At 38.0% G+C, this 19,702-nt stretch overlaps 1 protein-coding gene across 4 annotated transcripts in view; it reads left to right on the top strand.

The window, feature by feature from the left end:
* Positions 1-19,702, top strand: part of Ate1 (arginyltransferase 1) — a 114,047-nt gene that overhangs the window by 76,728 nt on the left and 17,617 nt on the right. For all 4 annotated transcript variants that reach the window (XM_021191919.1, XM_021191914.1, XM_021191911.1 and 1 more), the window contains exon 11: positions 10,685-10,805. In XM_021191919.1, coding sequence (XP_021047578.1) covers positions 10,685-10,805 — 121 coding nt within the window. The remainder of the gene's footprint in view (positions 1-10,684; positions 10,806-19,702) is intronic.

Here is a 19,702-nt window from a genome sequence, read left to right as displayed (position 1 = left end):
GACTCACTGAGTGCAAAAATGACAAGACAGAACATGGTTTAGCCTGGGGTTTGATACTTGTACAGGATTGTTTGCAGAACCAAACAGCTGCCATTTTGGGGAGTTCGTTCATTTGTGCTTCTTTGCAAAGAGGTTATTCCAACTGGGCTTGTTAAGTGTTTACATCCCTTTGGAAGGGCCAGGAGACCCTCACCTGAGTATCTTGTCAACTGTTGAATGCAACTCTGTCCTAATTGCATGTAGCTTCAAGGAGGGTATGTTTCCTAGTTTTATATCAACTTTGACACAAGCTAGAATCGTCTGAAAGGAGTGAGCCTCAATTGAAAAAATGCCTTCATAAGTTCTGACTGTAGGGCATTTTCTTAGTGATTGATGAGGAGAGCCCAGCCCATGATAAGTGGTGCTATTTTGGGGCTGCCGGTCTTAGGTTCAGGGTGAGCAAGCCATCATGACCAAACCAGTAAACAGCACTCCTTCGTTTGCTCTGCATCAGCTCCTGCCTCATGTTTCCTGCCTTGTTTGATTCCTGCTCTATCTTCTTTCAGTGATGGACTGTGATGTGGAGGTATAAGCCAGATAAACCCTGTCTTTAACTTGATTTTGGTCACATTGTTTCATCATAGCAATAAAAACCCTTAGCTAGAGGGGAGGGCCCAGAATAAACAGGCCTGGGGGGGGGGGTTCCATCTGTGTGACAAGTGATTATCTTTATTGGGTAAAGACTTCTGATGATGCCTTTGTGAGGTAGTAGGCTGTGTATGTGAGGAGGATCCATAAGTAACTCCCTCCAGTAAGTAACCCTCACCTACACTCTAAGTAACAACTCAATGGTTCCCCAGAGTGAACTTGGTAGACTTAAACCTTGGTCTGTTGTTGGAACCTTATGAGGAGGGGCAGACATCGTCTCCCTCAGACAAGGAATTTTGGTCATAGTAGTGAAATGAAAGGATCCAAGAAAGTCTTAGTAAAGATAAAGCATGCAGTAGTAGTTGAGTTTTGTTTAAAAAGACTATAACTCATATTCAGTGGGTAGGCTCCAGATAGCAGCTAACCTATACCCTTTTGAGTGCCCCTGGGCTAGTGTCTTCCAGGTGAGAGGCTGGATGGAAAGCCTAACTTTTGTCATGCACATCCCTGATTTATATGAGGATCCTGACTGGAGGTTTGTGGATTCATATGTACCCTGTGGGTGTAGACATGTTCCTGAGGGAGTAAGCGTGAGTTCCTTAGGGAACATGTAAGCAGTATGGATTACTTTATAGATACCTAGGCAGCTTGTGTTGTGATTAATAAAATTCAGGCTCTTCAGTTTGTGGTGGGTTTTCATCATGTATAATTTCTTACCATCTCTAACTAAAGTCACAATTCTCACATCAACATCTTCAAATACTTTTAAAAAGAAGTTGTTCCACTTTGTGGGGAGCAGTAGGCAAGGATTCATATGATCTGTCTGATTGGTTCCAGTGAGAGGATGAACTTGAGAACTTGAAAACCTCCTCACTGCGGGTCATGTGAGAGAGGCTGTTTTGAGGTAGTGGAGAGTAAGGGCTCTGAGTGCTGTTTTTGAAGCCTGAAAAAGCAGATAACCACTTGGATAATCTCTGTTCTCTACCATGGTGAATAAACAACAAGAACAATACACATTCTCTCTCTCTCTCTCTCTCTCTCTCTCTCTCTCTCTCTCTCTCTCTCTCTCTCTCTCTTTCTCTCTCTCATTCACTCATGTATCAACAGAAATTAAAGCTTTGAATTTTACTTTTTGTCTTTGAATATTATTTTCTTTGTCCTGATTCATTCATTCACTCTTCTTCTTTTTTTTCCCTTATCCTTTTCAACTTGTGACCCTTCGGTTGAAATTAAATTTGCACTGTAAGTTGACTCCTTGAATCTTTTCTTCACAAGCTTTCTTTGTATTTTCCAGAAGAAAAAGGATTAACTCAGGGTTTCCAAAGTAAAAGCAAAGATTGTGATTAAAACTAAATTAGAATCTTTATTCTCTATTATTTGCCAATAGCAAAATAAATATCCTAGTCTTAAAGAAGCTTTAAAGTAAAGTCCCGGAGCCTTTGAGAACCCTTGGATTTTAATTAAAGAAACACAGAATACCATCACTTTCTGTTTGTCAGTGGAAAAAATATGTATTTTTAAAATTTCAAAGCTTAGCCTAGCAGCACATGGAGTCCATCTGTTGGTGTTCAGAATTGGGGAGCACAAATGGGTTCAGATGTTTAGGCTCTTTGTCTTTACTGGCCCCAGTGCACCTCACCAGCGGAGTGTGGCACAACCACAGTGCTTGAAAACAGAGCGGCTCAAGTTACTTCTAAAGCACTCTCTTGGGAACCGATAAAGTCAATCTCTGTTTATGTAACGAAGTCAGGAGCAAGGGTCTGCTGCAGTACTCTGAGATGAGATTCCATTGGTGTTGTCTTTCAGGGAAGGGACTGGGTTTAATAAGCCTGAATTTCTGACCTGAGGGGCGGTGCAGTGCAGCCCACTCTAGTGGGTCGTTTTGAACTATTTTTGCTTAGGTAGTGTTAGAGCAGTTGGTTTTAGTAAAGTCAGTAGGCTTATTATGGAAAGTGAGATAGTGATACCAGTTTTACCTGGTAAAAGACTTCAATGTCTGAGACTTCTTTTTTGTACTTTTGCTATTGGTATTTAGTCAGGGGCAAGGAAGTGAGTGGTCTGTGCATGTTTCAGTGATCTCATCTTTTTTATACTTAAATTTCAGTTTAACTTGAACTTTCAAAACAGACTCTGCTAGTTTAGCCTATTCTCAAATGCTCATGAAATCCTTCCCATTTTACAAAATATTTACAAAGTATTCTTGAAAGTAAAATCTCATAAAGGTCTTTGGTTTGGTACCAGAGTTCAAAGGAAAGTCCGTTTGGTTTTGATTTGAAAACTGTAAAAACAAAATACCCTCAAAATGGCAGGGTGTGAATTGGTAACTTCAATTTTATTATAATCTGCCAAGCCCATCCCCAGATGTTTCTATTTAAAAGCCAAGAATGTAACTTGAGTAAATATCATATGAAAGCATTTCTTTACTTTTCTCTGATTTTTTTCTGAGAAAAATAAGTCTCAAATCCTTTAACCTTAATTAAAGAAATAACTTTTCATTTAAATGTTTAAACTTTAACAAAGTATAGTATTCAAAGAGAATTTTTACATTTCAGCTTTGCAAGTATGCATGGCCCCAAATATATAAGGGTTCACATACTTCATTTTCCAAAGGCCAAAAAGAAAATTTGAAAAGATGTTAAAGCATTTAGAAATGTTTCTGGATTTACTACAATTAAAAAGTAGTTTTTTTAACAATGTAAATTATTTAAAGAGGAGTATTTACTTGATTTATTGCTTTCTTTGAGTATGGGGGTCATATTCCATTATAACATAAAGACTACAATGTCCTTTTATTTCTGATCAATTTTGTGTTCATTTGTAAGCGGTGCTTTGATGGGAATCTGGGAAGGCAGGAGATGAAACAAGATGAAAGGAATCATAATACCATTTTAGAGTCTATATTTCATAATACTTTTCTAGATAATACCAGATTATATATAGGTCTACTCATGAGCTTGAAACTTGCTTCAAATGTGTCAGTCTATGTTAAGAGGAAAGATAGTGGCAATGAGTATGACTGTATGGTATGGAAATTGTTGGTTTTTTTTCTTTTGTTCTTTTTGGGATTTTTTCCCCTGGAGAAGATGGAGTTACTCTTTATAACTAACTCAACTTTCCCATTTTAAATGCAAAGCCCATGATTAATTTGTTTTTAAAGCTTGCTCAAACCATGAAGATACAGGATGACATAACTTGTAGTAAAGATGAAACAGTTATTTTTCTTTTCATTTCCTGTTTGGAATTTTGGTGGACATAGATTTGGAGTATAGAGGAAGACAGCAATGCAGACTTAGATCTGTATTTGCTGTTGGTGAGGGCTTGTTTTTGTCGTTGTTTTGTTTTTAAACTTGCCTTTATAACATAATGCACAGGATTGTTTGCTGCTGCTCCAGCGAGAGCTGATTCTTTGACCCTTGATGCACTACCAGCTTGTGTACAACCCTCATTCTTTTCAGTACTGCTGTGCTGCAACTGTTGTTCTACTGTCTGGCAAGTCACTGGACACAGCTGCCTCCTCTTCCCTCATAGGCAGGGATCATATGGGCAGTGCCAACCCATCTTGTCATGTTTGATGCCAAGTGCATATATTGAACTGGCTCTGAGTTTTAAGACCTGGAGATTATTTTGTAAATATATAGGGAAAATGTGAATAATTTTAAATTAAGCTGTGGCTTAACAAAGGAAATGTTAATAGTTCATAGCTCATCACTGACATCACACGATGTTGCTGTTTTACCTCTACAGTAGAAGCAGTGTCTGAGATCTAGGAATGTAACTCGGGCGGAGTACTTGTTGTAGCCATGCATAGGTCCTGGTTTGCTCCTAGCACTCTGCCTCCACCATCTAAAAAGAAGAATGTTATTTTCACTACTTTTAAAGTTATCACAAGATTTGATTCAGATATTGTGAGGATTATGCTCTTGAGATTTTATCATTTTATGTGTATAAGTGTTTGCCTACATGTATGTCTGTGTACTGTGTGCATGCCTGGCACCAGAAGAGGGTGTTGGATCCTTTGGAAATGGAGTCATAGACAGTTATGAGCTCCCACATGGATGCTGGGAATTGAACCCAGATTCTGTTGAATTGTGGTAAGTGCTCTTAACCATTAAGCTGTCCCTTCAGCCTAAGAACCGTGCTCTTTTCTTTCTTTCTTTCTTTTTTATTAGATATTTTCTTTATTTACATTTCAAATGTTATCCCCTTTCCTAGTTTCCCCTCCGAAAATCCCCTATCTCCCACCTCCCCCTGCTCCCCAACCCACCCACTCCCATTCCTGGTCCTGGCATTCCCCTATGCAGGGGCGTAGAGCCTTCACAGGACCAAGGACCTCTCCTCCCAGTGATGACCACTAGACCATCCTCTGCTACAAATATAGCTAGAGCCACAAGTTCCACCATGTGTTTTATTTAATTGGTTGTATAGTTTCAAGGAGGGAAACTGAGGGTACTGGTTAGTTGATATTGATGTTCCTTCTATGGGGCTTCAGTCCCCTTCAGCTCCCTGGGTATTTCTCTGGCTCCTTCATTGGGGACCTTATGCTCTGTCCAATGGATGACTGTGAGCATCCACTTCTGTATTTACTAGGTACTGGCAGAGCCTTGCAGGAGACAGCTATATCAGGCTCCTGTCAGCAGGCTCTTATTGGCATCTGGCTAGTGTCTGGGTTTGGTGGTTGTTTATGGGCTGGATCCCCAAGTGGGGCAGTCTCTGGATGGTCATTCCTTCAGTCTCTGTTCCGAACTTTGTCTCTGTAACTCCATTCACGGGTATTTTGTTCCCCATTCTAAGAAGCAACGAAGTATCCACACTTTGGACTTCCTTCTTCTTGAGTTTCATGTGTTTTGCAAATTGTATCTTGGGTATTCTAAATTTCTGGACTAATATCCACTTATCAGTGAGTGCATATCATGTGTGTTCTTTTGTGATTGGGTTACCTCACTCAGAATTATATCCTCCAGATACATCCATTTGCCCAAGAATTTCATAAATTCATTGTTTTTAATAGCTGAGTAGTACTCCATTGTGTAAATGTACCACAGTTTCTGTATCCATTCCTCTATTGAGGGAACATCCAGGTTCTTTCCAGCTTCTGGCTATTATAAATAAGGCTGCTATGAACATAATGGAGTATATGTCCTTATTACCAGCTGGAACATCTTCTGGGTATATGCCTAGGAGAGGAATTGCTGTATCTTCTGGTAGTACTATGTCCAATTTTCTGAGGAACTGCCAAGCTGATTTCCAGAGTGGTTGTACCAGCTTGCAATCCCACCAGCAATGGAGGAGTGTTCCTCCTTCTCCACATCCAGCATCTGCTGTCACCTGAATTTTTGATCTTAGCCATTCTGACTGGTGAATCTCAGGGTTGTTTTAATTTGCATTCCTCTGAAAATTAGTACCCTATCAGATTTAGGATTGGTAAAAATCCTTTCCCAATCTGTTGGTGGCCTTTTTTTGTCTTATTGACAGTCTTTTGCTTTACAGAAGCTTTGCAATTTTATGAGGTCCTATTTGTTGATTCTCAATCTTACAGCACAAGCCATTGCTGTTCTGTTCAGGAATTTTTCCCCTGTGCTTATATCTTCGAGGCTTTTCCCCACTTTCTCCTCTATAAGTTTCAGGGAAAATTATTTTTGACAATAAAAAAGGAGGTCAGGGTTTTAATGTAGTTCTGTGGTATAGGGTTTGTATAACATGCATAGAGGTTCAGGCCTCTGTACTATACACATATACACATGTACACACACACAAACAAACATACAAACAACAACAACAAACAAACATAAGAATGACTTAGTCTGGAGAGAGACATTGAGAAGCCCTGAGTTGTATGCACACCTAACATGTTTTAGGAGCTACAAAGAAACCAGTGTAGTCAAATTGGCATGATGGAAGAGGGGACAATTGCAGAAAAACCAGGACAAAAGGGTAATGCCTGCTTCATATAGGGCCTTGTAGGCTCTGCCACAAATCAGGCATGCATGTACATCAACTATGCCTGGAAGTATGAAGAAATATTACACCACTTTTAACTAGTTGTTTGTTTGTTTGTTTTATTTGGGGCTGGGGTGGGAGTAGGGTGGAATTCATGCATGCCATACTATGTGTGTAGAGGTCAGAGAACAGTTGTAGAAGTTGGTTGTCTTCTTCCACTATGTGGAGTCTAGGAATGTACTGGGAGCAACAGGCTTTGTGGCATTACCCAGCAGGCCTTCCATTTTTCTATCTATCTATCTATCTATCTATCTATCTATCTATCTATCTATCTATCTATCTATTTATTTTAAAAAAGCTTTATTTGTTTATTTTATGTATATGAGCACACTGTAGCTGTACTGATGGTTGTGAGCCATCATGTGGTTGCTGGGAATATTAATTTGAGACCTCTGTTTGCTCCGGTCGGCCCCGCACACTCCAACCTAAAGATTTATTTATTGTTGTATCTAAGTACACTGTAGCTGTCTTCAGATGCACCAGAAGAGGGTGTCAGATCTCATTACAGATGGTTGTGAGCCACCATGTGGTTGCTGGGAATTGAACTCAGGACCTTCGGAAGAACAGTCAGTTCTCTTAACCTCTGAGCCATCTCTCCAGCCCAGGCCTTCCATTTTTAAATGGATTGCCTATATGCTGGGGTCGGGGTTGGGGGTAAGAGTGAGGGCTTATGAGTGTAGTGTTTCTTTAGGACTCGATACAAATATACAGCTTTGAAAACAGTAAAGAAGCAGTGGATTCTGTGCTAATGGGAAGATTTAGTATATGAATCCCATCAGTAAAAACATGACAAAACTTACGCTTGAGGCTTGTTAAACCATTCCTTGTTGCTGCTTCATATCATTAAGACACCATTTTGCTTTTGGAAATTAGGATTTCCACTTAGCTGTCTTAACTAGAGGGAAATGTCTGTGTTGTTTGCTGTGTTTCATTGGAAGTACTAAAATATTTGTCTGAAAGTCTTATTACTGACAGATTACTGCTGTGCTTTACATACTCTACATACATATGGAGTAGGATGAGATAGCAAGATGGTTCTTTTTAAAGAATTACTATTTTCCATTTATCGATACTTTGTCTGCATGTATGTCTGTGCCTGTGGAGGCCAGAAAAGGGTGTTGGACCCCCTAGAACTAGAGTGGCAGATGGTTGTGAGCCATTACATGGGTGCTGGAAATTGAACAGTTCTTCTAGAAGAGCAAGCAAGTGCTCTTAACCACAAAACCAAATTCTCCAGCCACAATAGTGAGATATTTTAACCTCTGGTTATCAAAATGAATGCAAATTTTAGGCCAAATTCTATTTTGCTGAACTAAGATACATGTTTTACATAATTTATTTGGTGGCTTTTTCATAGGGTGGAAACTTTGATCAGTATGGTAATGCTCTTCAAATTATGATCTAAAGCCTGCAAGTTAGAAGAATACCTTTGTTCATTACATTAACCAACACAAAGCAAACAGCCCCCTTATTAAAGATGTGGGACAGGAGATGTTCTTAGCTGGGGTTTGCAGGGTTCGTCCTTGTACATGTTTTAGATTTAACTGTGGCATTTTCTAAACTCTTAGTCTATGACAACCTAGTAAAGTTGATTGAAATATTATATGGCCGTGTTGTGATCTATGTCTCTTTCTTTTCCTTACCAATAAGACAGTTACTGGGTATCATAGCTATATTTAGAACAAATACCACTCTTCTTTAGCAACTTGGACTAGTCACTCCTCTTCTGAATTGTTCTTCACTTTGAAAGAACTCCATAAAGAGCTGTGGAATAAGCTGTCAAAGGTGTTACATTTTAAAAATTCTGAGTACTTCAGAAGTCTGTGCTAACTCAACATTTCTCATTTATCTAAAAGTCAGCACCCTAGGAAAGAATTAATCCGCTTTTACTTCATTGTTCAATCTGAATGAATATATTTAGAGGTTGATTAAATATTTTTCTTCTGACCACGGGAAAGTCTGTCCAAATCCTTAAGTAATTACATTCTTAATGCAAACATCTTTCAATTTCTTTCAATAGGGAACAGGCAGGGCAGCTTTCACGTCCCTGTGGTTCTCCTTTGTGGGATGGTGACTCTGAATTGAGCTTTAATCATTTCAGTCACATACTTCTCAACCAGCTTAGTTTAGAAAGCAGTATTTCACAGCAGTTTATGCCATAAAACTGCATTCTTTGATGGCTTGAGAGACTACTTGAAGTATTGAAAGAAGCCTATACTTTGGAGAATAGTGTATAATGAAGTTGACAGATTTGATTTCAAATGATACCAAGAAGTCAAAATGTATTTCTGATCTTTTAGTGAGTTAAATGTTTAAAGAATCAAAAGTATCTCTCCTATGAGCAAATAGGATCTTTGAGAACCGTGTGAAACCTAGGTGCTTTGAGGTTCTGTGCCTGTCACACATATGTAACTCACATGTGCTTCACCTTTCTGTAACCCTGGCACTGCAGTGGATTGATTGCAGTTAGCTCTTGTTCCTGGTGTTTGTTCATGTATCAGTGTGTATTTATGGAATCTGTCTAAGGGGAAAGTCCTTTGTTTAATTTTCAGGATTCACAGATGAGGGCTGGTTACCCTCACTCCCAATGCTGCCTTAACTTCAGCCTCGAGTTAGAAATAGGATCATATGGACAGTTGGGGTTTTAGTTGTTATAGTAACACATGTTTCTCACTAGACATTCATGGGGGTTCTCTCATGTTCTGTCACTACATGAAGACATGCTCTTCCAGTTTTATTAGTTTTTAAATTTGTGCCAATCACATTTTTATACAAAATTGAAAACTCTAGAATATTTAAGCAAAATGGAGATTCTGCAAGTGGAGTGATAAAAGATTAGATTTATCAGAGGGTAAAATATAACATAAAGATTTAATATTGAAAACTCTGTGGCTCTGGCACATGGCAAGCTTAGACTAAGGAAGAGACAATCACTAAGGGAATTTAAGAGTATTCAAAAAAATCATGTTGAGGTTATTGAATAAATACAAGAGAAATTAGGTTGGATCTTTCCATATACTAAAATAATTTCTTACACTGGATTATAAAAATTTACATATCTGTACTAAATTTTAACCTGTATATAAAATTTGAATTTTAATATTCAGAGAAAAGACATTTAAAATTTGAATAAATTTAAAGAAAATAAAAACTTTGGTTTTTCTGAAAAAATTCACTAATGCTTTCTTATAGTTTGTATCACTATTACTTAAGTATTATCTTTCTTAACTGTTTCCATGAATGAATGATTTATTTATTCCAGCAAATACTGTGTAGTGTTGTACATAGTTCTACATATTTTAATAAAGTATATTTTTGTTGTTTGTTTTGTTTTGTTTTTCAAGACAGAGTTTCTCTGTATAATAGAGTTCTGGCTGTCCTGAACTCACTTTGTAGGCCATGCTGGCTTTGAACTCACAAAGATCTGCCTGCCTCTGTCTCCTGAATGATGGAATTAAAGGCCTATAGCACCACACCCAACTATAAAGTATAAAGTAGAAATTTTGAAGTTATATGATTGCAGAAGTTTTGTTAGAATTTCTATTTTTTAAGCTTTTATTGTACTCCTACTAATTTAGATTGTTAGTAGATGTGTATTACCAGGATTGTATTTTTTAAAACGTTAGGATGAAATGAATATTATCAGCCTTGAGTCTGTAAACTTGAAAATTAGTGATTGAGGAAAGTCATATTCTACTTTTGAAAACAAACCTTGCTTTCTATGACTTTGAATGGCTTTCTACTACATGCAAAGAAGCTTCAGTCTGTTCTCACTAGCTTTTCAAAGGCAACTTGATTTCTTCCAGAAATGTAAAAACCCAGCCTCCAAATCAATATAACCTGCTAAATGGTGATATGTCACTTTTAGAGAGCGTTTATGTGCAGTCTCTTTTTAAATACAAATGTGATCACTAACAGAATACCTAATATTTATGGCAAAGCTTTTTGGTTGACATTAAGCCTGTCATCATACCATTCCTGGCTTCCTGGAGCCTTAGAACCCAGGAGTTAGTGTTTCTAATGCCTGTGCCCTTTCTTTCTATTTTTCACTTCTCACTAGGGTCAGTATAGACCTTCTGATCTGCTGTGTCCTGAGACGTATGTCTGGGTACCCATTGAGCAGTGCCTGCCTTGTCTGGACAACTCCAAGTACTGCCGTTTCAACCAGGACCCAGAAGCAGGTATGTCTAGAGCAGAGCCCGGCTGGACATCATTGCCCTTTTTGTGGCTCTTCGTAGTTTTTAATATATCATGTGTGACTCTGTACATATGGGGGGTGGAGGGGAGACAAGACAAACAGTTAGGAAGTCATGTGTACTCTTGATGCTTACTGCCTGGGTTTCTCTTGTTGGATTAGTTTTTACATGCTTTGAGGACTGACATTTTTATCTTTATTCCTTAACAATTCTCACAATATAAAAGCTGCCTACTGGTTTGTTTATTTGACCAATGGAAAGACAGAAATATTGAGCAGTTGAACTAAGTGAGGTAGTAGAACAGTAATTATTTTGTGAAGTTAGGGGTGTACTTTCTTATTCCGTCTCTGGTGAGTTTCCTTTTCTATGTCCTCTTCCACTCCTTACCTAGCATAGTCTCTGCCACATTTTATTTGCTCTTCTTCTTTGGCTATTAGTCTGAATTACTACATATAGACACTCAAAGTGTTGGACTCCCTAAGCTAAGGCCCTGACTTCATAACCAACAGGCATAATGTGTACTTTTAGGCAATGAAGAAGTTGTTCTGCCCTCAGATTTCTTACTTATTATTAAAATAAAAATAGGTGCCAAGTGCGGAGACATATGCCCAGAATCCCAGCAGTTCAGGGTCAGCCTCAGCTATATCAGGGTGAGCCTGAGCAACATGAGACTCTGTCTGTAACAAAAGATAGTAGTAGGGTACCCCACATACACTTGATCAAAATATATATATATATATATATATATATATATATATATATATATATATATATGTATGTATATATGAAAATGCCATAATAAAACTTATATGTATTAATATCTGTTAATAAAAATATAGTAAGACTTACCTTATTGAGTTTATAACAAGAGGAAAATCAGACCCAGATATTAAGAATTGCCCCTCAAGCCAGGAGGGAAACAGAGGCAGGCAGGTCTCTGAGTTTGAGGCCAGCCTGGTCTACAGAGGCGCTCAGTGTGTAAAGTACCTGTTGGTATACAGAGCATCATGATGACCATGGCTCTGATGCTCTCAGGTGGCTTATATTATGCTGCTGTGTGGCTTCCTCAGAGTAAAGTCCTTTGATGTTACAAGTTGTGCTTACTTGCTTTTAGTCTCCGTGGAGTCTGCCACTGAGGTGATTCGTACTTCATTAGAATCAGAAGGGAAAAAATGCAAAGCCCAGCAGAAGGAATGAGTAAATGGAATGAGGGACTTGAGGAGAGAAGTGTGCTCATTTCTTTCCACTTTTTTCTCAATATGAAATCAAGAGTGCAGGCAGTGTCTTACTCATGGCAGTGCCTTAGAATCTTGTCTAGAGCCCTGCCTAGAATTAGTGGCCACAGGAGAGCACAGCTGACTCATTTCCAGGGCAAACACTCTAGCTATTAGTATTCATTGGTTACAATTGATCTACCTGGTGCTGCTCCAGTTTTCTAGACAGAACTTAAATCCTACCCCTTAAGTTAATAATCAGAATGGGGTTGTTTTATTCTAACTTACAGTTTACTGATCAGATAATGTTACTTTAGAACAAACATGAGATTTGCCAGTTAGCTTTGGAGTCATGTCCATAGCCAAAGGCAATCATGTTCAAGAGGAAAGCCAGTAATTACACACAGTCTCACTACTCAGAAAACATTTTTCCCTTTGCCTTCCTTCAGGTCATTTTTCATTCAGCCATCTTATACTGAAAGCTACCTTGTTGAATTAGTCCGTATTCACTAATAACAGGTTCCTCTCATCTGAATAGTACTATGATCATAAATTTCTTTCTGACTCCCTAACTTCAAATAAAATTTTACTTCCTTTTTTTTGTTTGTTCGTTTTGTTTTTTGAGACAGGGTTTCTCTGTATAGCCCTGGCTGTCCTGGAACTCACTTTGTAGACCAAGCTGGCCTCGAACTCAGAAATCCACCTGCCTCTGCCTCCCAAGTGCTGGGATTAAAGGCATGCGCCACCACTGCCTGGCTCCTTTCTTTCTTAAATGTAGTTTAAATTACTACAAAAGAAACAAGAGACTGTAAGTGCTCCATATTTTTTGAGGTTGAAAGGTGACTGGATCATTTCCACACATGGAATGGGCATGCAATCAATGCTCATTTAGTTTATAGTAATCATCTCATAGGTGAAACAATTTAATCTTGTGTTGCCCACTGTTAATAAGAAGACACACTATTCTGGTGAGTGACATTCACTTAGCATGTTATTTCCTGTATTCTGGGTTCTGTTCCTCAGGGCAGACACTCTAGCTGTTACTTTTCATTGTTTAGAATTCATTTACAGTGTCAGAATAAACTTCTTTGAGAACAATGCCTTCAAAAAATGAGGATTTCCCATATGCTGGCTGAGTCTTTGAAGCTTTGAAGAGAATATAGTATAGTTTTATCAATATTGAATATCATAGTCCAGACAGTATTTGAAATCACACTTACATCCTGCGGTTTTAGGAAATTAAAGTGCAGTTACATGCTGGATGTATGGAACCTGCTGTGAAGCATGGTCAGTGGAGGTGTAACTGGCAGGCTGTTCTACGCTCCTCCTCCTTTCGGGGCAGGCTCACTGTTACAAACACAAAGCCCATGTGGGCGATACTGCTCGCTGGCCTGGCTTTTTTGCTTTTTGTTTGTTGGATTTTTTGTTGTTGTTGTTGTTTGTTTTTTTAATCACCAAGTCTTTTTTTCACCACAGATGTTCTGTGGTTGAAGTGCCTGCAGAAGGTGCCTCAGTGGATCCCATCATGCTCTGTGACAGTGGTTTCAAGGTCTATCAGTGGTCTCTAATCAGAAAAAAAATCTCATGTTTTCCCCACTCCAGATTGCTATAAGATTCCAAAATGCCCACCCTCAGTCCCTTGGCAGTCTCTGTTTTTTGTCCCCTTCCTCTTCCTCTTGGGTTTATCTAGTAAGCCTGTGTAGCAAACCCTCTGTGTTTGCTGTGTTGTGGTGCTATGTGGGCAAGAGTTGACTATCTTAACTTCTAAAACCTCTAAAGAAATTTTTTTTTATTGTGAATAGATATTTTGTTTTCAATTTAGAACATCCAATGGAATGAGTCTAGAAACCTCTCAAATGACTTTTAAGGAAAACATATCCCATTGTTTTTAAAATTAGAAATTGGCTATAGTAGACTTAAAATATTTCAGTACAAGTTACACTTTGCTTTCTTAGTATTTTATATAATTGCGTGTATATGACGTGTATATAGGGGCACGGTACTGTGGTATGTGTGTACAGGTCAAGGGGCAGCTTTATGGAGTCAGTTCTCTCTCTGTCCATGACTACTTAGGTTCAGGCTTGCATGGCAGGCACCCTACCAGCCAAGCAATCTCACCAGCCCGTATTTTACCTTCTTTTCCTTAAATCATTTCTTTAAAAAGATTTTCTGGAGCCTTTGCAGAGATGTAGCCAGGTTGTGGACTGAGCGTGTCACCCGGTGACAGTGAGCGCGTCACCCGGTGACAGTGAGCGCGTCACCCGGTGACAGTGAGCGCGTCACCCGGTGACAGTGAGCGCGTCACCCGGTGACAGTGAGTGTGTCACCCGGTGACAGATGCTTACCTAGTACACACAGGCCCCGGGTTAATTAGGGAGGGAATTGAGAGCTAACGTAAGAAGATGCAGAGTCTTTTCTATGGCAGCAGTGGTGATGTCTCGTGCTCTCTGCCACTCTTTGCAAGGTGCATCCACCTGTGAGTGCTTTATAAAGCAGGACAAGGGTCCTAAGTCACAGTTCTGTGATTGCTTGTCCTACTTTACTTTACTTTTGATTAAATAAAAGGCATTTTTGGTAAGGTAAAAACTACTTGGCTGTTAATTCAACCATTAAGAAAATACTACGGGGGGTTGGGGAGTGAGGAAAAAAGAAAACAAATACTTCTCTTATGTGGCAGTCACCATCTAACATAGACAGTCCTTATACACACTTTGTTGAAACTGGAGACAGTATTTTGGAGTTGATTTTTAAGGCTTGAAAGACTGTGACTCACAGTATTGGGCAAACAATTTGGTATTACTCAAGGGTATTATAGTCCTTGTTTCAGTGTTTTTCACAGTAAAATTTTATTGAGAATATATTATTTCCTCAAGCACTACCATCCTGTTTTTCCCCATGTTATTCATTTTATCCTCAAATATAACATTTTATACTGACTGCTCAATGTTTGTTGTAAAACACAGCTAATATTCATTTTTTTCAAAGAATGTGAAAGTCATTGAAGATAATGAAGTAGTCACACTGGTGAAAGCCTCTGGGTACCACGTGACTGTAAGGGTAAAAAATAACCTAAGTGAAGCTCCTTTTCATTTACCAGATAACTATGATACCAAGTCCCAGGGAAGAGAAATGCGTATAGAGTTCTTCCTTTTTCACTAATGTATTAGTAGGAAAATACCGATCCAAGATTTTAGAAAAAGAGGATTTGAATTGATGTTGGTCATCAGCTCATCTCGTGCTAGCCATGTCTATATGCACATTTGTGTATATACGTCTATGCATATGTTGCTGGAGAGCTATCAAGTAACGTGAGGCCTTCACCTGAGGTTACATGTGCCCCTTCTAGAGCACAGCTTCTTAAACTTTGGGGTGCTAGCTCCATGTGGAGTCACAGAACTGAATGTGGAAGTTATGAAAATTCTAGCAAAAATGAGAAGTTTCCTAATGTACCAAAATTAATTCAGAATCTGACAGTGCTCACCCATGTGTGTTGCATGACTTCATCACAACCTTGGCTCTGAACATGGCATGCTGGGCTTTGATTTGAGACCGTTGTAGGTTATGAATTGTAGTGGTTTTTATGTGCAAAGTTTTCACAGAATTTTGTTGCAGCTGAGTAGTGGCAGCAGATACATTAGTCCTAGCACTTGTTATGAGGCAGAGATGGATCTCTGGTTCAAGGCCAGCCTTGCCTACAGAGCAAATTCAAGGACAGCCTAGGCTACGCAGAGAAATGCTATTTCAAAAACAAAAACAAACAAACAAAAAAGTATTTCATTAAGGAAAATAAAGACTTCATATTTTTTTATCATTCATCGGCATGTATTGAATTAATATATTGGATTATATTGTGTTAGAATGTTTTATTTTAAAGATTGCTGTTTGAATTGCTGATTTGAGTTTTTTGTTTGTTTGTTTGTTTGTTTTTAAAGATTTATTTATTTATTATATTTAAGTACACTGTAGCTGTCTTCAGACACTCCAGAAGAGGGAGTAAGATCTTGTTATGGATGGTTGTGAGTCACCATGTGGTTGCTGGGATTTGAACTCCGGACCTTCGAAAGAGCAGTCGGGTGCTCTTACCTACTGAGCCATCTCACCAGCCCTGATTTGAGTTTTATAAGCAAATTATTAAATGAATTTTAGATTATAGTTGAGATATAATTTTCAACATTTTTGAAGTGGCCTTAAACATATTATTTATATAAGCTGCTTGTTAAGCATTGATAATTATAAAATCATAGTATCCAACAGCTGTGCAAAGTATTGAAGGTGTTTCATCAAATAATTTAGCCAAGATTGAATTGTTTATGTGAAAATAAGCAAGCATATCTCAGTATAAAATTTTTCTTTTGTCTTTAATAAATGACAAAATTATATGTTTAACAGAGAATGGCTTTAAAATAAATGTATGATTTATTATATAAAGTGTTGTCCTTGTGTACCTATTTTATATACCCATATACCTAGGACTGTATGAGCATTCTCAGGTAAGGCAGGGTTGTCCAGTGTGGATGCTCAGGGTAGATGCCCAGGGTGGCATGAGTCTTGGTTAGGAAACTGCCATCCACTTCCTCCAACCAACTAAGGAAGAAACAACTTGGCATTGTCCATTACTGTTGCTTAAGCTTTACGAAGTCAGTGGCTGTTCTGTGTAGCCTAGGACTCAGAATGGGTGTTGGAGATAGGAAATAGTGTACTACAAACTTTTAGCTTGTTAGCCTTAGGCCAGGAAGGCACAGCTTTACTGTATTTATTTCTTATTCAGGGTGCTCAACTGCTCTGGTTCTTTTCTGCTGAAATTGTTGTATTTCAAAGTTTGAGCTGCCTCTTTGAGGGTTTTCCTCCTAATCTTGTTCTGTAACTCCTTGACTATCCCAACACATACCTGCAAGTATGTGTAAAGATTTAAAATTGAAACAAGTTTCATGAAATGAATTTACTCTCATTACATATAATATATTTTCTTTGTTGACCCACTAAATTGATTTCACAGTCCACTAAAAATCACAACCTATAGAAAAATTTCAGTTTTTAAAGTCTAAGTTTGTGTTTTCAAGTTGGTGTGAGTACGGGTATTAACTCATACCTCGTATTTTAAGAATGGCTTTAATTTATAGGAAAATGGATTCAAAGTTTTTCCTAGTTTTAAAAATTAGCATTCAGTTCATGAAGATAACAGTCTATTAAAAAATACATTTGTTCCTATTTGTCAAATCTGAATGCAGATTATTTATTTTCAAATAAATTTCCAATGTATAAGGCTTTCAAACGTTAGCAATAATTTAAATAAAAAGGACTTTTGAATAACCTTTGATTGCATTTACAAGATGCTAATTCAATTTTAACATTTAAAATTTTTATAAATGTATTCAATTTCCCACTTAATTCAATTGTCTGACAAAGTATTCTTATAAACTTAATTAGATTTGTGGACACAATGAACTAAATATTTACCTAGTTTGAAACACAGTATAAATCAATTAGTTAATTAAGCATTTCCTGTTGAAGTAATATACTATTGTGTACATGAAAAATCTTCAGGCAGCCACTGTACAACTACTGAAACTAATAACTGAATTAAACATGATTGCAGGTCATAAATTAATATCAGAAGTCCATTGTATTTCATTTATTAGTAGCAAACAAAATGAATTATAAAAGAATCCACTTAGAATAACTTAAAAGAATATTCATTATTTAGAATTACATGTATCAAAGACACTCAAGACCACTGCATTGAGAACTACAAAGTACTGTACTGAGTCTTGAAGACTCAGTGTTATTAACAAGGCAAATGAAATCTTAAGTAGGATCTATTGTTGCTCTGATGGTCCGGTCTTAGAAGTACTGATATGTAATAGTCTCGCATTCCTTGACACCAGTAGTAGGATCTTGTGTTTAGTCTCATCAGTGTTTCATAATGCTTTTACCAGGCTAAAGGACACACTAAAGCCTATTTACAGTGACTTTTCAGTGGCTCCATATCCCAAAGGAGATGGCTATATTGTTCATGACTAAGTGCTTCCCTTTCTAAGTATTTGTGCATACCAGGGAAGCCTGCATCTTTTAAGCCTATAGGTTATGTCTTGACCAGTGTTTATGTTTCTTTAGCTCTTATGATTAACTTCATTCACAACTAAGTTAAAAGAGCTTTGAACCTGATGGAATTCTACATTGAATCATACTCTTAAAATTACTCAAATTTTAGCCATATTTTAATTCTGATTGAATTTCAGGTCCCTTTCATTGGGCTTTCTACATGTTAATAACTTCCAAACCCATTCTGTTTACTTGTACATTGTTTATTCCTAATATCTAACCATTGTTAAGTCACTCATGGAGTCACATCAGTTTAGTGCTTCAACTAGAAACCTAAAGAGCAGTTCTTTAGTAACTTTTCACAGGTTCTCAGGCTATTTGATCATTAGTGAAATGAAAAACTAAGACTACATGAAGTTAAGGTCCTACTGTGTTTTGTGACCACTGATAGTTAAGATACTTGGTGAGGGTTGAGCTCTCTTAAAACCGGGGCATACTAAACAAACACAAGATGGGTGATTGGGAGCCACGTCCGGTGAGCACGGACCTGATTCTAACATTTCCCACTCTTACACAGACTCCAGTGCACTGAACCCTTTATTGATCTCTTTTCCTCTTTTTTTTTGGTGAGCAAATTGAAGCTGCAATTTTAGGTGAAGCCATGATTTTCTTGTACAGTATTTTTCAAACACTTAATCATGGGCACCTATAAGAAACCATAATAGTGCTGGGCGTGGTGGCGCACGCCTTTAATCCCAGCACTCGGGAGGCAGGGGCAGGCGGATTTCTGAGTTTGAGGCCAGCCTGGTTCACAAAGTGAGTTCCAGGACAGCCAGGGCTACACAGAGAAACCCTGTCTCGTAAAACCAAAATAAAAAAAATAAAAAATAAAAAAAAAGAAAGAAAGAAAGAAACCATAATAGTCAATAGTGATAATATTTAATTTGATTCATATTTACTGGTCTAAGAAAAATGTGTGTATATGTATGTATTTGTGGTGTGTGTGTGTGTGTGTGTGTGTGTGTGTGTGTTGATCTTAGGCTTTGAACTTGGGTCTGTTGGGCTTGGTGGCAAGTCCTTTTACCTACCTATTAAGTTTGACAAGCAAAGGATATGGTTTTTAAAGGGTCCACTACCAATCTTATTTAAAGATGTTAATATTTTGTATATGTATTCAAAGGTACACTTGGCAAGTGTGTTTGTGTTGTGTGTACTCCAAAGGTTGACAATCAAGTGTTTTTCTCAGTCACTGTCCATCTTAATGTTTGAGAACTCTCATTGAGCCTGGAGTTCACCAGTTCAGTTAGACTGGATGGCAAACAAGCCTAGTGGCTCACCTGTCATAGCATCCCAAGTACTGAGATTACAGGCACACTCTGTGCTTTCCTTTTTATGTGGGTACTAGGGATCTGAACTCAGGACCTGATGTTTCCCTGGCAAGCATTTTTACCAACTGAACCATCTCGCAGCTCTGCATTTAAAGAACATTTTGTTTATCTATTATGGCTTCCAGTCTAGGCCTTTATGGAATTCCTGAGTGGGTTTGAGCCTTGTGCCTTGTCTTGGGCTCTTTTTCTACTGTTCATTTTGTCCAGTTCTGATGTCTTAGTTTTTGGTTTTTTGTTT

The sequence above is a fragment of the Mus pahari genome, chromosome 1 (assembly GCF_900095145.1).
Source record: "Mus pahari chromosome 1, PAHARI_EIJ_v1.1, whole genome shotgun sequence".
Classification (NCBI taxonomy): domain Eukaryota; kingdom Metazoa; phylum Chordata; class Mammalia; order Rodentia; family Muridae; genus Mus; species Mus pahari.
The sequence above is the reverse complement of the archived record's forward strand: the minus strand, read 5'-3'. Positions and strand labels throughout refer to the sequence as shown.